General features: G+C 37.8%; 1 protein-coding gene across 50 annotated transcripts in view; it reads left to right on the forward strand.

Moving 5' to 3' along the window:
- The window catches only part of RIMS1 (regulating synaptic membrane exocytosis 1), a 480,747-nt gene that overhangs the window by 343,663 nt on the left and 119,655 nt on the right, over positions 1–17,429 (forward strand). For 22 of the 50 annotated variants that reach the window (XM_060114422.1, XM_060114455.1, XM_060114434.1 and 19 more), the window contains one exon: positions 12,786–12,857. The exons of 21 other annotated variants lie outside the window; for them this stretch is intronic. In XM_060114422.1, coding sequence (XP_059970405.1) covers positions 12,786–12,857 — 72 coding nt within the window. Of the gene's footprint in view, positions 1–3,933; positions 4,018–12,785; positions 12,858–17,429 lie in introns of all 50 variants that reach the window. 7 more of the 50 variants (XM_060114420.1, XM_060114421.1, XM_060114428.1 and 4 more) reach the window with 2 other exon arrangements.

A 17,429-nucleotide genomic window follows, 5' to 3' on the forward strand; every position in this document is an offset into this window, starting at 1 on the left:
CTCACATGCTTGCCTTTCCTTGCCAGGCAGAATTATTAACTCTCTTTTCTGGGCCCGTGTAATATTACATACATTCTATTTCACTTAGTCACGCTTGTTTCTTCCACTAGATTGTACTCCTGGAGGTCAGAGATCATATTTGGCCTTGCCATCTCTTGCGATAGAATTATTATTTTTTACTTAGTAAATGTTCCATCTGGGGCTTTGGGGGAACTTAAAAAACACCCCTTATTTTCTGCTCCCAAATCTGTGTCCAGTTGTGATCTAGACCCAAGAACTGCAAGGTGGGAGATCTAATTATTACCATAAATACAGTGAACAAGTTCAGAAGCTAGACTTCAGGTTGTAAACTGGCTGCTGACTCACCAAGGGGCTGCCACATTTTCTGAACCACGAGAAGCTTCTGCCTTCTGAAGGCTGCTGTGCAGGTTTATTTGCTGTGGTGTCTGCTGTTTGCAGGCAGACTGATTAGGAAGGAGGAATCCAGAAAGGGCTAAGTCATCAGTGCCTGATTCTTTAACACAAAGTCCCCCTCCTCCCTCCTTGGGGTGGAGAGAGGCCCAAAGTAGGACTTGAAGGAATTTCCCTCCACATGGAAACACGAGGCCTAAGAGAAAGGAGGTTCCTACCTAAAACTTAACTGTAACTTGAATTGAAATAAATAAACTTTATTCCAAAGTATAAGCACCTATATTAATTTTCACTTAAAATAGGATTGGGGAAAATGTTTCAAAGGACTAAATGAATAATGGGAATAGACAATAAAAATATGTACTGTATAATCAGATCTCTAGTCTGTTCAGGTTTGGTGTCTAATATGACAGAACTTCACAGATATTTTTTGTGTGTGCTATTTAGGGAATGAATGGTTTACATTTCCATATAATCTCTCTTTTAGATAGTTAAGCTGCTTAGCCGTGCTCTGCCAGGACATATGCACCACTGAAAGATGTGTAAATATGCAAGCATACATACGAATGACACATTTAAACACACGCACTTTTGTTGTAAGGTAAATCCTTGCTGGGGGAAGAGCCCCAATGTAAGAACCATTCCATTGTTTGCTGAGCACTGTCAGTTCTATGTCCTTATATCTCCTCAGTGGGTTCCCTTACCGCTGTTAATTTCTTAGTTAAGTTTCTTATTATTTCTTACCAGTATTACCCCCAAACCTCAAATCTTATCCTCTTATTATCTACTTAAATATTTGCAAATATTTATTCATTACTTATACTGTGCTGGGTGTAGTTGATGTAACTGCCCAAACAAAGCAAAACAAGACACTGTAGCCCCTTATCTGGGGAGGCCCCAGCCTGTTCCTTCAGTTCCACAGCCACCAGAGTGACCCTTGTCCTCCTGTTCTGAGCACAGAGAAAAGGGTGGCCTCCCAACAAATAGATGTTCCTGAATTAATGAGTTTAGAATACCTGAGATTAAAGCACTAATAATGCAACTAAGGTAAACTGCAGGCAAGACAGTTGGGAAGAAAAATCAAGAAGGGGCTGTTTTAGTTCAGTTTCGTGATTAATGACTCCAGTGTAGCCTGCCATGTTCACTTCTAGCATGAAAACGGACGTGGAAGGTGTGTGTTTTGCTCAATAATAAGGGAATAAAGACTCTAATTTTGGTCCTTCTGGGTGATAGGAGAAACAGAGAAGTTGGACACATTTTAAAAACATATAAAACGTTAGTATATTTCAAGCTCACAAATCATGATATTAAAACTTATGTCTGGTCTTTGGACAGAAATTGGATATAATTTGATCCTACTCTCATCATATCCAAGATATGAGGGTAAAGCAAACATTTATGTTATTGGGACTACATATCAGCATATTTAGAAGGACTTTGAGTGCACAGGTATACATGTATGATGCTAACTAGTTCTAAAAGTTTACCTTTTAATAGCTTGCATTCACAATGCCTTGTTTCTAAACGTACACCCTCTCTTTCATGGCTTTCACTGCATGTTTCATAATTATAGCATTTTTCTTTACTTTTCGTGTTTAAGTAAACACAAGGACTGGAATTTTGCCTCAGGAAGCAAGGTTATTCATAATCTTGTCAAGTGAATATTACTTATTCCTTCAAAAATGTTTAAAGAAAAACATATTGACTCTGTATTTCTAAAGAACACCTTAAGTTTTCTCATGACTGAGTACAATTTCATTTGGAAAACACTAGCTATAATTGTCTTCAACTATTTTAGAAATGTTTTTCTTTATTGTGTCTACAGAACAAAAGCCCGTAAAGTGCAAAGATACATTTTCAGTCATTCCGATTGGATTGACCAACTATATAATCATTTAAAATAATTCAATAATTTGAAATGAATGCAAATTTGTTTTTAATTTCACAAACACATAACACATTCCAGAGGACATGCCACACGGTTTTCTCTTCTGCCCAAATTCTGCTTTCAAGTATCTTTATTTGCGGGGCTTCCCTGGTGGCGCAGTGGTTGAGAGTCCGCCTGCCGATGCAGGGGACACGGGTTCGTGCCCCGGTCCCGGAGGATCCCACATGCCGCGGAGCGGCTGGGCCCCCGAGCCATGGCCGCGGAGCCTGTGTGGCCGGAGCCTGTGCTCCGCAACGGGAGAGGCCACAGCAGTGAGAGGCCCGCGTACAGCAAAAAAAAAAAAAAAAAAAAAGTATCTTTATTTGCTTCACGGCTTCCTCAGAGTCCTTCTTCAATCCATCCAAGGCTGCGTGATGACAAACAGGCTTCCCAGGGGCTTTCAGAGAAGAGCACCTGCTGACTAAAGGTATCCTGGTTACATGTTGATAGCCCTCTGCTGCTTTTGTCCAGATTGTCTAATAAATCCACGAAACCAAGTTAATGGCAAAAAAAGATGGCTCTTAAAAAATGTTATGACTGGTCTTCTTTGGATTATTATAAAATCGTATAGTTAGAGCGAGTCTTAAACCCCATTCAGTGATCCCTTGTTGCATATGAGGAAGCCAATACGCAGAGAAATTATCCCGCTTAAAATGTTCATATGGAATATATTAAAATTTCCAAATTTGAGCCATCCAGTCCCTTACTGCTTCTTTTCAGTATTTGTCCGGATGTCTGTAATTTGTGGTTATGCAGAGACAGAATCTCAAGATAGTTTAACAAAAGAATGGACCAAGTTTCAAACTTTTATTTAGCTGTTAATCATAAAAACAGTATTCTTGTAAATGCTGAAATAAGAAAACAACTGTTTACCCCATGGAGAGATACCTTTGCAAGTAAAGATTAGCAAGATTTTTTGAAGGTAATGCTATTTTACCATCACATTTATCTGTATTTCCCACTTTTATCCATCAGTGGTTTTTGCTCACAATTTTTTCATTTCAGTTACTAACCCTGCAGTTTTCCCCCAGAAAACTTGTTAAGACTTCACTGGTAGCATTTCCATGAATTATTTCTTCATGTTATTGTTTCCACACTAGAGAGTAGTTTTATTTCTTCCACTTAAACTATGCTTCTACTTTGTATTAAATTCACACACCTCATTTGCCACTTTATCCAGTAATTTCAATACCCAGTATCAAACAAGCATTGGTGGCTTCTTAAATCTATTTTATTCAGACATCTACCTGATTCTTAAGGACGTATCTTTGTAAAGTTATATATATGTATTTATGTGTATGTATAGTTTTGCAGACACACGCCACATTTAAAAGAACAAAATTACACAGGAGATTTCAAACATCTTCCCAAATAAGTTGTTTCTCTATTCACATGTAAGGCTACAAGTTTTATTTTCTTACAATATTGTCATTTATCTTTCCAAGGCCTGCAAAAATGAAAAGTAAATTATGGAGCAAAGAATCTACACTTTGACTTTTTGGGGTGATTTTCCAGTCCTCTTGTTCCATATATTCTTTTATTTTAGGAGTTACTAAATGTCTTGTTTTTTCCTGTCTTGTTCATTGGGCAAACAGGGGTAGATGGTCCCCCTCTCTAGATAGGAGACGGCCTCCTAGCCCCAGGATTCAAATCCAGCATGCGTCTCCGGAGAATGACAGGTACTAGTCACTTCCTCCCCACAGACAAGTGGCTTCCAGAGGCTGGCAGGCCACCAAGTGGAGGGTAGCCAAGAGCCATGTGGTTATGATGCCTTCTTTTTAGGGGCCAGAGTGCAAGAGGTGGTGATTCCAAAACTAAATGCATCCACCTCTGATAAAGCACCTTAGAATGTTTCCTGAAGTGAAGCTAGCATGCACAGGGCGTGGTTTAAACACAGTAAAGTTGGGTCCAGTGGGAGAGTTCTCTCTTAATGAGCATTTGTCTTAGGGTTTCGATTTTCTAGAAACATATTTAAACTATTGATTTTGTCTACACTTGACTAAATTAAAATTCTCAGGTGCTTTAAAATGTATTGAAATCTGTCACAGAGCCTATTCTTTTGTTATACTGGTTGATGATCTGATCTTCATCGTCTTGTTAATAATGAAGTTTAGGCTTTGGGGCATATTCCCTGATTTAAGACAGAATACCTCATTCTTACCTATTTTATGAATATTGTGTTTTTAAGCCAAATATTGTCCAGGGCTAGGGTCAGTCAACAAGGTAGGTTTTTAAAAATAACATCAGTGCTTTGAATCTACTTCATACTGTGATGGCACAAGTGCCACGATACGTATTTCTATTGCTTTGTTTTCCTTCTTGGGCGTTGTTCACCCAGTTCTCCTCTTTTGTGATGGCTCTTATACATAGGCCATGTCGTTTCCCAACTGGCTACAAAAGGTTATGGGTGTTTTGGCTGCTTCTCTTCTGGTGAAGCAGAAATTCAGTCAACACATGGGTGACATTTTATTTAGTATATTTCAATTTGAAAGAAAAACTAAACGCCGTCACTCAGAAAAGATTAATAAGTCATCTTACAAATGTTGGACCCCAAGGTGGTATTTTATGGAGGCTTTTTGAATATTTTATTATGCTTTAATCTTTAACACTTTTACCTCTTAATATGACTTACGTTTTTGGAATTTAAATCTAGTTCCTTCTACTGCTAACTGATTTCTAGGATAGAATTTATGAGACTAGAAAAATTAGTAAAATCTCCAATCTAAAAATTATTATAAACTTAAAGTCTTTTCAAATAAGAATATAAAATAATAGTATAAATAAAAATTTTAAATGTGCATCCACATTGCTACTCATTCATTCAGCAAAACTTTTTTGTGCATTTACTATGTGCACTTTTCTAATGGCTAGAGTCACAACAGTGTTTAAGAAAAGCAGTGTCATGGCCATCAAGGAACTTAGAATTTCCTCTTATAAAAGACTATTCTGGATTTCATCTTATGTAATGATTGCTAGAGTATAAGACGATTAAGTATGATGGTCTCTGTAGTGAATATAAATGTAAGTTTATCTGGGTTTAGGATAAGCAACATGGAAATCCAAGTAGTAGTTTTAGTTCTTACATACATGAGATGAAGATTAGTTGAAGATTAGTTGTCTTTTAATAACATGTGAATTATGTTATTTGATTTCATAGATTTTATATATAATTTTAAAGGTAGATTTTAGAAGCAGAAATAGTCCTTTTAGATAAGATTATTAAAGGAAACTCTTCCTAATACATAATTCTGAACATACATTTTACTTTTCATTATGATTTATTTATAAGTAAATTCTGTGTTCAACAAAAGGAAATACATTTTAAATGGCTTGATACTATGATTTATTACTGTTGGGAACAGAATGTTGTTTACAATACGTTTTTATTATTAAAATGTATAAGTGCCCATAAAAATGAGAGAGAAATTACTGCGTCAGCCGATGCTAAATTCATAGGTAACCGTGGCAACTGCTCAGGAACACAACACTTGCATTTCACCTCCTATTAGCTTTATTTACTCATTCAGAAGTTTCTGCCAATTCACAAATGAGGTGAACATGGCGTCAGATTTGGAGACAGTGAATGTTCTTAAGAATTTTGCCATCAGGTGACTTGCCCTAGGTCACTGGTTGGGGTGCTAAAAAAAAAATATTCTAAAATCAGTGACAATTTATATAATCGCCTTTGGATGTCCGGTATCAAGGCATATTTGATTATTTTGAAACTAACATAGTAATACAGTAAGTAAATATTTGCTTAAGAGAACTCTCTAGTAAGTTGGAAAGCATTGAGTTGCCGTCTTATTTTATACAGTGCGTGTGTTCACACACACACACAATTTTTAATGTACCATTTCTCCATAATTTAATTTCAACAGTAAGAAATCTTGATGTCATCTCAAGTGGTACAATAGCTTTATTTGGAATTAACGTGGAAGCATGTTTCTCTAGATGGAGGAATTTTCCTAGAAGTTGTAAGATTTTGTAAAACAAGGATGAGGGAAAAATACGTAAGTTTGTTACCCCAGGGAATGTTTGTGACTTTAAAATTCTAGTGAAAATTTTCTTGCCAAATTTTAAAAATATTGAAAATTTTAAGAATCATCACTCCAATAATAAAGTATTTCTTTGTAAATGGCATTATTTTAATATATAAATAGTAACTTTTATGAACCTGTGTGCACATAATTCCGTTATGAATATTAGTAAAATTGAGAGCTACTTGTGGCTTCAAATTCACCAAAATTTGTGAGTGGCAAGTTAGAAAAAATGTATTTTAATAGATCCCTGAAGCATTGAGCTTCTGAGTTTAGTGCTCACAGTTGAATGAATCATCCTTAAGTGTGAAAGGCAAGTATAAATTGCTGTTATTATTAATATTATTAGCATCATCTAATTCAACTTTTTGATACCTTTTTTTTCAAGAAAATGCAACATATTCTTTTTAAGTTAAAAACAATGTTTTGATAGTGACCGTTTTAATAAATGTGAGGTGATAGTTCTTACTTGGTACATTTTGAGATGTATGTTAATACTTCATTGGCTTGAAGTTACTGACTCCATTGTTTTGATTGAGAATGTTTTTGCATCATTGTACGTGATATTTTTAAGGAGGCAATTTATTGATGTGACTTAAATAAAATGGAAAATATTTGATAAAATAACGTTATTTTCCCGGAGTTTAAAGTATCCCACTGTGTTTAAAATTAATTCCTGAATTATTCTGCTAATCTAGTTCTAATTTCTTTTGCAACTTGGAAGCAGCTACTTGCCTATAGGAATCTTTATCCTTAAATATCAAATGGTTTCTTTTTATTCAAAGTGAATGAATCTTCTTTCTCCATTGAAAATATTTATGAGATAAAGAAATTACCCACTTTTTCACTTCCAGGATTCATGATACTTGCCATGTAGATGCAGAGTTAATGTAGAACCACCTATAAATTCAGTACATTACTAATCATTTTTGTTTGCTTTATAACATCCTTTATCATCTGTGCTTTTCAAAGATGTCCTTTTTTTAAATGAATGAAATGTACCCATGTACTGAAATACTTAGTCTATTTAATGGCTATAGTCATATACATAAACATCAATAATAAACAAAAGGGTAAATATATCTTAATTGTATGCATCCATCTTCACCATATGTGAACATTTCTTATTTAGGTAGATTCTGTTTAAATTTAATTTTTTCCTTCCCAAAATTATGAGGAAACAAGATGATGGAGATTTGCATTTCACATTAAGCTATCTGGATAGGCAAGGAAAATATAGACAGAAATATTCTTATGATATCAGTGTTAATTATAATTAAAACATTATATGGTAGAATTTATTAATTTTCCCCAAAGAAGACTATATTTTCATTTTATTAGCATGTTAATTTTCCACTTAATAGAATTGTACTATCTTCAGAAAAGTTTTATTTATCAGTGTCTTCAGGGAGTTGCTTTAACTGAATTTAGTTATAGATGAGGAAAGGAAAGTGGCCCAGAAACAGATTTTAACAATTGCCTTTCTTTTCATTAGTACATTTCATGAATCTTCACACTTAATCTAATAGAGAATAATAATTAAAACTGGAACTTCCAGAAAATTAGACTTAATTAGGAATGCCCTCACTTTTTGATTATTACTCTTGCTTCCATTTAATAATACAATAATTACTGTTATACCTTACATTTGAATATACCTTTATAGCTTTTAAGGACCTTAATTTGTGCCCTGTGAACCGGGAGGCATCAGGCCAAAATCATACAACTGTAAGTTGCGAAGTAAAAAAACAAAAAAACAAAAAAAAAACCAAAAAAAAACCCTCAGGATCTCTGATTCTTGCACATCTACACCAAAGAAACATTCTTTACATGTAATAAAATAATGATAAAAATTTTTGATTCAACAGAACACATGTTAAAACCCCAAATAACTAAGACGTGATGGAGACACTGTCACTGTTTTGTTTGCTTTTGTCTAAGGATTCCTGCAGCAAACATCGTCATTCAAAGTCACTCGATGGCAGAGGGGGCGGGAACCTAGGGCCATGGGCCACGACGGTGCCTCACCAACTGAGTCAGACCCTTATGCCCTTGGACAAGTCACTTAACCTTCCTGGGGCTCATTTTCCTCATCTGTAGATTTAGGTGGTTGTAGATGGACTAGCTGAATGCTGATGGCCCTCAAGACTCTAAAACTGAGTCCATGCTGCCCGGTTGCATCATGATGAACATGTGTTGGGCCAGTAATGATGACTGACACCTCATTATGCATAAGGCAGTAACCAGAGAGCATTTCTTATTTATGGTATCTTAGGTTTTAACAGAGACCAGAAAACAATTCCAAGTTTTATGTCTACATTTATTTGATTTGATGTAAGCTGAACTGTATAACCCTGATTAGGTTTTTACTTGTCATAACCTTTTAGATTCTCAAATTCCAGTAGAATACTCAACATATTACTTTTTTAACCACCTAGCCAACATATCTTTATTGAGAAGCTACTATGTCCTGGGTGTTGATGTTACAGTAATAACCCAAACACAATCCCTGCCCATGAGGAACTTAGGAACGGGTAGTGTAAGGCAGAAGGTAGTTCCTTTCACTGTGATCCATTTTATGATCACATGATCAATAGTTTCAGGGAAATAGTACAAGAATATAAATTGATAGTTTTAACCTCTCCTGTTTACATATCATAAGACCCTATTCCAAGAAAGAGCTGTGTTTAAACATACAATATATTCATAGCTATAACTTAGGATTTGGGGTAGAAAAGACAGTAGGACTTTCTATTCTCTATTCTTGCTTTACACTGAATTATTACAATCAAGTGAAGGCCATTTTAACTCAACATGAGGATTCTTTTAAGTGGTTAGAAGAATTATAAAGACATGTCCTTTGTAGAAATCTTTAGAAGAATCTTCAGTAAAGTACGTTTCTGTGGCATTTGAAGAGAAAAAAAGGGCATCCATAACAAGAGGGTTAAACACTAAAACAAGGACAAAAGTTAGATACGTGAACCTCTGCATGAATATTTGTCATCCAGTTATGGGACATTGAGTTTGATACTCTTACACGTGAATAAGAGTCTTTATCTTCAAGAAACAAATATATATTATTATCATTTTAAATAATACTTTTATAGCATTGATCTCTTCCTATTTCAAGTAATGCTAAAAGCGCTACAAATCCTTGTTCTATGTAATACTGCAAAAAACTACAAATAAATACTACAATACAAATACTAAGTAATACTGAAATATTTAGAGTTAGCAAATCTGTAAGGTGATAGTAGTAGTATTGCCATTTTGCAGGTGGAAAAAACTGAGGCCCAGAGAGGTTAAATAACTTGACTAAAATCATCCAGCTGGTCAGAAACAGAGTAGAGATCAAACCCAGTTTGGCTCTAGAGTCCATGCTTTTAGCTACTATGATCCAGTGTCATTTATGCCACAGATGCAACACGTTCATGGACATTGAGATTATAGACCTTAGTTTGACATGTAAGGACCATGTGAGTGAGAGCAAGTGCCTTAACCCCTCTAAGCCTCAATCTCTTTATTTTTATAAAGGCTGAAAGCTTAGTACCTCCTTGTTGGATTGCTGTGCTTAGGTGAGATAATGCAGCAAGTTCTTAGTAAATATTAGACACTGTTAGTATCATCATGGTTGTCATTATAACCATCACCAGGTACTGTGATGATCAGCCTTGCATCCAAACCCATTAAGTTTAGGGATGAGAAGCGGAAGAAATGAAAGTTTTATAGAAGAAATAAGATCTCGGTTGGGTCTAGACAGACTCATAGAAATTACTAGGGATAGGAGAAAAACAGAGAAGTTCTAAAAGATTCTTGTCACCTTTCTGCTATAGGAAGGTAGAAAGTTGGTACAAAGGCCTGCAGGTGCTTCTTGTGCCTGCCCTCCACCCACAAACCCTTCTCTCTCAACACTTTCCTGCCTGGTCCACTTACTGTCACCTGAACATTCCAGAGCATCTCCCTTCAAACTGCAACCCACACCTGTCCCCAGGCACACATCCATCCCCCCACACCTCTGAACCCCCTTGCCCTGGTTGACTGTTCATCATTGATGTTGTTAGCACTGATCCCCTTCTGACATGTTATACAATTTACTTGTTTGAGGGTTTTTTTGTTTCTGTTTCTGTCTTATGGTTTGTCTTCTACCACTAGAACATGAATTGCTTGAAGGCAGAAATTTTGTCTGCTTTGTTCACAGACATATTCCAAGCAGCTAGAGCAGTGCCTGACATATATACACATGCAACAGATATTTGTCAGTGAGTGAGTAAGTAGGTGAAAACCCTTCATGACCATGAGCTTCATGAGTTGACCTTAAACTCTGGGTTCTCACTTGGCTCTCACAGCTCTGCCAGTCCCTGGGCACTCCTGGGGACAAGCATACATTTCCCCAGATGATACAGGGCATTTAATTTCGAGCTCAGGCCCCAGGGTCTGCAGACCTTCTTTCTCTGCCTCTGCCATCACCCCGCCATGAGCACTTCCTGTTCTGCACCTGCTCACTTCCCTTTGCTTTCAGGAGCAGCTTCTCTTCCCCACAAGCTCCGCGTTGAGTGCAGGCGAGTGCTCAGGATCTCTCTGCTCCCCTGCATCCTGCGGTCCCCTCTCCCGACCACACGATCAACAAGTAGCTAAAAGCTACCCCCTAGTGTCGGAGGAGCACCTCCATGCCCCAGCCTGTGCCTGGCATTGTGGTTTCTTCTCTCTGTGAACACGGGTGCACCACCCAGAGGGCAGGTGTCAGAGTCAACCCCTGCACCCTCTTTGCTGGACAGTGTGTGACAGAAGCAGCTTAGGAGCCGGACTTAACTTCTAGCCCCGGCTCTGCCACCGGCCATGTGGCCTGCCCCGAGCCTGTTTCCTCATCTGTCAGGTGGACCCCTTCCCGAAGGATCATCGTGACAATAAATAAGGCAGTGCCTCCCTCAGTCCTGGCCCAGAGTTCTCCTGGGGAATAGCCTGATTTCCAACTAGTCAAGGGACGTGGTAAGGAGAGATGCCCCTCCTCTGTCACATCCCTTTTGCCAGCTCAGAAGCAAGATGTCAGAGTCATGAAAGTCTCAAGAATACACAGCTGGAACCCGAATTCTAAACCCAGATTCTGAGTTTGAGGGCAAACTCATGTGAGCCGAGCAAGTGGCAGCAGGGAGAGAAGAGGGGCAGGACTAGCATCCCCAGAAGTTCACGTGCCCTGTGACACAGACCTGGCACTTTGATGTGCATCTCTGTGCCTGGGCCTATGCTGGATATCAGAGCATCTGACCTTAATAAGTAAAAAGAGTAGAGACAAGAGACTAGCTCTTAAAGTTTCCCATCACAAGAAAAGAAAATTTCTAGCTAGTGGTGGTGGGTGTTGACTAGGCTTATTGCAGTGGTCATTTTGTCATATTCACAAATATTGAATAATTATGTCATACACCTGAAACTTGTACGATGTTATATGTTAATAATATCTCCAAAAAAAGACAGTTTTCTCCTAACATTGTTGGAAAGAAGGGATATCAGGAAATAAAAATAAGGATAAATTGTAGACAATCAATTATCAAGATAAACTATAATGTTTTTTATGGTTTCTCTGCTTTGTTTTAAAGAAGTGAGTTTCTTGACCACAATATTTTTTTTCTTTCAAATGTATTGTAGTCCAGACACATTTTAGGTTGAATAGACATATGTAAGCTGCCTTGGGGAGATAAACTCTATGTACAAGCATTATTTCTATAGGAAAATGCGTTTCGGGTTTCAAATGTTCGATGTACATACCTACTTTTAGAACATAGAGTAAATCAGGAACTTTATTAGTTCTTTGATTTGTGACGTATGATTAGGTTTTTAAAATGCTACGTGACTGCAAAAGTATCTTTATGACAATTTTTAAAGTAATTTGAATAGTTGATTTTTAAATACTTTTATTTATGTCAAACACGTTTCCCTAGAGCATTTTTCTTCTCTTTTCTTCATAATTTTGGGGGAGAAAAAAGCAAAGGAGAACATCTTTGTAGCCCCAAGTTTCAACCTGTCAGAGTGGAGGGCACTTCCCCCCTGTGTGGTCTTTCAGCACCTAAACCACAACTGTCATCACGTTTATCATCACTGCGTTTCACCGTTGAGTTTGTTTCTTCCTCAGGAAGGCACAGTTGCCAGCAGGAACCCCCATGACATCAAGACTGTAGACTTAACGCATCTACACTGATGGGGTGTCAGCTTCTGTGTTTCCTGTTGGGAAACTTGTGTCTTCCACACAGTACCAGTTCTGGTTTTTATTTTCATTTTATTTTTAAAAGTATGGGCTGACAAAACCATTTAGGTAAAATAGTTGCCATTTTTCATGTCTATTGCTTTTATCATTGTATGAGATAACCATAGCTTGATTCATCATATATTTTGTATTTCTTTAACATTTCATTCCACAGGCACTCCAGAAAGTCTGACAGATCTAGCACCCAAAAACAGACTAGGAAAGGCACTGCCTCTGATGCAGAAAGGTAGGCTTGGTGTTGTGCTGTGCGGCATCTTCTGTTTCACTAAGATGTTCTGGGGCGCCTTCTCTATCATTTGACATGTGCTTAAACACAATTGTGATGCTTAAAGACATTCGTGTAAAGAAATCTCCTATATGGGAATAGCCTCATTCAAAAACTGAGGTGGGTACTTTGAAGGCAGCCCTTAAATCTTAGGGCTTAAGAAAAATCTCATGCATTTCTCTTAGTGATCATTCCGATTACTAAAGAGGATTAAATCCAGTGCATTCCTATATACATATTAAGACATCAGTATTTAGTTTCTGAAATCATTGAAATGTTAGCAATGAATGTATTACCTGAAATATACAAATATTTTGAGCGTCTGTTATTTATCTGAATGATGCCAACTTCTTAAATATCTCTACGAATGGATAATCTAAGAGTCTACTTGTAATTACAACCTAAGATATTTGTTGAGTTAATATAGAAATTAAGGGATTACTGATCTTTTGTTTGCAATTCATTCATTGCCACAAATTTTTAAAATACTTTTAGGTACAAAATACTGACAGATTTTTTTTTACGTAGCTGTAAAAAAAAAAAAAAAAGAAAAAAGAAAACCAAAAAATCCAATTAACGTATATCCACTCATCCAACCAGTACTGAGAGCATGCAGGGTGACATAGCTGTAAGTGAATGCGTGCCTTAGAGTGTCACTGCTGCTGTAGAGGTGTGCACAACGTACAGTGAGAACACAGGGTAAAGAGGTGGCTGCAATGAGATTAGGAAATAGGTCATAAACAGGTGGCACTTGAGCTAATCCAGGTGTATGAAAGTACATGTGAAGAGCAGCGTGTTCTGTGAGAAGGGAACAGTATGAGAGAACACTGAGCCTTGACATATCCTCTTGAGTTTGGGGAAACCATACCCATTTTGGGAGGGAAAATAGGATTCCTATCAGGAGTTGAGAGAGAGGGCTGGAAACAAAACGGGAGAAATCCTTAGAGATTGTTATACATGACCTCGTGCACCATGGTGTAGAACTTCAACTTCTACCTTATTCATCCATGAGCCACGGACAGGCTTTAAACTTGAGAAGTAGATTATTAGTTTTGAGTTCCAGAATTATAGATCACTTTAACAACACTTTGGAAGGTGAACTGAAGGACCCATGTGTAGATGCAAGACACCAGCTAGGCTGTTACAATAGGCTTGGTTGAGAGGGAGTCTGTACACTTCAGTGATCCATGCAGTTAATGAATATGTGCACACTATGTGTTAATTTCAAGGAATAAAATAGCGAGCAGCAAAAAGGGGAGCTTCCCAGAAGATGTTACCTCTGAGATGAAGTCAGGAAACTGAGTCCATATTAGTCACATCAAGGGTTGTGTGTGAAGAGGAGATGGATTGGTTCCTGGCTAATGGTCTGTGGAGATATTGACTATTTAGGGAACTTAACTAACAATGGAACAAGAATCCTGGGAACCAAAAAAAGTGTTGAGTGGAAATTCAGTTTTATAGGAGTTGGATGGATGGATAGATAGATAGATAGATAGACAGATACATCCATCCATACATACATACATAGATGGACGGACAGATAATACAGAGAGAGGAAAAGAGAGAGAGAGAGAAACAGATAGATGGACAGACAGAAAGATAGATGGATAGATAGATAAATATTGATACATACATACATGTACAGAGAAATTGATAGATAGACTGATGGATGGATAGATAGCCAGATAAGAAGTAATGAAACAATACTGATTATGTCACTGTATATATATTCTTTACTGTCAACGCAGCTAATAGCAGTCTCTTTACCAGCATGTAAATGATTTTAAATCTTCAGCCATCATTCACAGCCCCCCGAGTCATAGGCACACACAATTCCAATTATTTTGACAAGATTGAAATTTTTCCTCAAAGTTTCATATTCTTTATATTCCATTCATTTAACAATTCTTTCATTCATTTAACAATTACTAGTTGAGTGACTGCTGTGTGAAGTTTTACAGTTTCAGTGAACAAGTATTTTGACAATAAGATACTGTTTTACAGAATGTTAGATGATTCTAGAGTCCACTGCCCATGCTTATCTGAGCATCTGCCATGCAACACTGAACACGTCTGTAAGCACAAGTCTTCCCTCCAGTAGGAGCAGCAGGGATTCAGCCGACTTCTCGTGCCAAATGTTTGCTTAAGGACCCTATTCGTATTCCTCTTACCATTACTTACTTTGCTGTAGGTTTTATATAAAAACTCAAACCTTTTAGGTATGCGGATTTGTTTGATTATAATTAAAGCTCTTTGTTGATTTTTATTAGAGTGTAAATCACATGCCTGGCTTTTGAGTGAATTGTTGAATAGCTAGTTACAAAAGAAGAATTGGCCTAGGTTTACATTAGCTCTCACTTCTTTAGAAGATACCTTGAGTTGACATGTAGCTACAGATGAATTGAGACCAGAGTATGAATGCTAGGATGCTGATTCTTGGCCTTCAGGAGTTGACTTCTTCCCCAGAGGAGCCCCAGCACACAGACACACCTTGGCCTCTGGCAGAATTTGCTGTGATGATCATACTTTTTGAAGGTCCTTTTTTTGGCCTCAAAATTTTTGACCTTTAGAGAAACAGACTTGTAAGAAAATATTTTGAAAGATAGGGTAACCAGTTCTAGATAGAAGAGAGGCAGAACCTACTTCTGACCTCACCATTGAAATAGAGCTTCAGACCCTCTGAAGAAGCTCCTTAGTAAATAAAAGTGTAACTTTTCACCCTGATGTGAGTTGAGCTTTGTAGATTGCTAGCACCACTGCACATCCTGTTCTGGGGTATTTTCTTCTTGTGGAACTTGCTCTCTGCATCCTAACTGGGGGATGTGGGGTAACAACTGGTATTTAGAATTGCTTACGTATGCATTTTATGTTGTGTTGGCACTCCGGAAAAACGTCCATGTAAGCCTGAAATGGCGATGACGGGAGGAACCATGGTGACCTTAAATACCACATGCATGTCTATCCTTTAACAAGTAATTTAAAAAAAAAACAGAACTCTATTTTTAAGCCGCAATAGAAGGAATTCACTGCACGTCTGCTTGCAGCAACAGAAATGTCTAACAACCTAAGGTTTTGGTGGGAAATGTGTTTTACTTAAGTTCAAGTCACAGCACCCAAGACTTTAGGTGAAGAGAGGAGGCATAGGTTGAACTCAGTGGTAAATATTTAGCAATGGGTTTGGAGATGGTGAACTGGAGTTATAGTCAGGTTGGAATTCATACTTTGCTCTAGAACCCTCATTATTTTTGTTTCAAAAATATATTATGTACAGACATATAAAGCAGAGTAGATATTCAATTAAATACCATTTTCCTCATATTTTTTCCTATAAACTCTCAAAAAACGATTCTATTAAACCTTGTCAAGCAATTTGATACCTGCACATATACTTATATTTTGTTTTACAAGATTAGCAATACATCCAGGGATGTGAAATTACCATGTTTCATCTCATGATATAGAAACCAATCCTGTCTCCAAGGCAGAAAAGGGAGCAGTGTTGGAGCTTCATAGACCTGCGTGGGTCCCGCCTTTATCGTGTTTATCTTTGCCTGTTTGCAAGTCACTCTGTGACCCCCAGTTTTTCCATCTATAAAATAGGAACCATAGCACTTCTTAGAGCTGCTGTGAGAATGCAAAACAAAAAAAGGACACGTGTGTAGGTATGTGGTATGCATGCATACACACACACGTCTATACACGCGCATACACACTAGTGGCTGACGTGTGTAGACGGCGCCATGTGGATGCCCAGTGAGAAGAGCTGTTACCGTCATTCTCCTTCTCTCTCACTCACTCCCCGCTTTGCTCCCTAACATGCTGGTTTTTGATCTCTTTCCCTCCGACATCCTTACATCCTTAGCACATGCCATTGTATCGAAAAGCCTGGATTCTCTCACGTTTCGCTCCTGAACCTCAGCATTCCTTGATTAACCCTCCTTTCCTCTTGTCTGAAACAAACTCTACTTGTTTCCACCTTCTCTTTCTCCAAAGCCTTGCTCGTCTCTCTCCAGCTTCTGCATTTTCACTTTCCTCGTTTCCCCTCCTGTGATCCAGCCTGCTGCCATCCTCCTCGGTTTTCCTCAGACAGAGTGGTTTCTTTGTCTCCCCTTGGGTCCACGCTTTCATATTGATCATCGTTTGGCTGGTGGCAGGAACTGTTTTGTTATTGAAGGACTTTTAGTTCGCGTCAAAGGAGAAACAGCCCCGGGGCAAAATGATTAACCCCCAACAGGACGCACTGTTCCCGGGCCCTGCAAGCTCGTGGCTTGGGAAGATCTGTGTAACATTCATCTAGAAAGCCAGTTATTTGCCTTTGAAATTGCTTTTTATATTTGTGCCATTTAGTTTGGGGCCACATAAGGCTCCCCGAAATTATTCACATTTCAAGTTGCAATTAAGAGGTCCTTTTAGTGCTTATGAATTGCATTAAGAAATGAAGCAAGATTTTAGTGAAATTGCAAGATCCATGAATGCTCTCAGGACTAGGGTAAAAACTGTACTATCCACCTTTCAAAGCAAGTATTTTCAAGT

This window comes from Mesoplodon densirostris, chromosome 12 (assembly GCF_025265405.1).
Source record: "Mesoplodon densirostris isolate mMesDen1 chromosome 12, mMesDen1 primary haplotype, whole genome shotgun sequence".
NCBI classification, from domain to species: domain Eukaryota; kingdom Metazoa; phylum Chordata; class Mammalia; order Artiodactyla; family Ziphiidae; genus Mesoplodon; species Mesoplodon densirostris.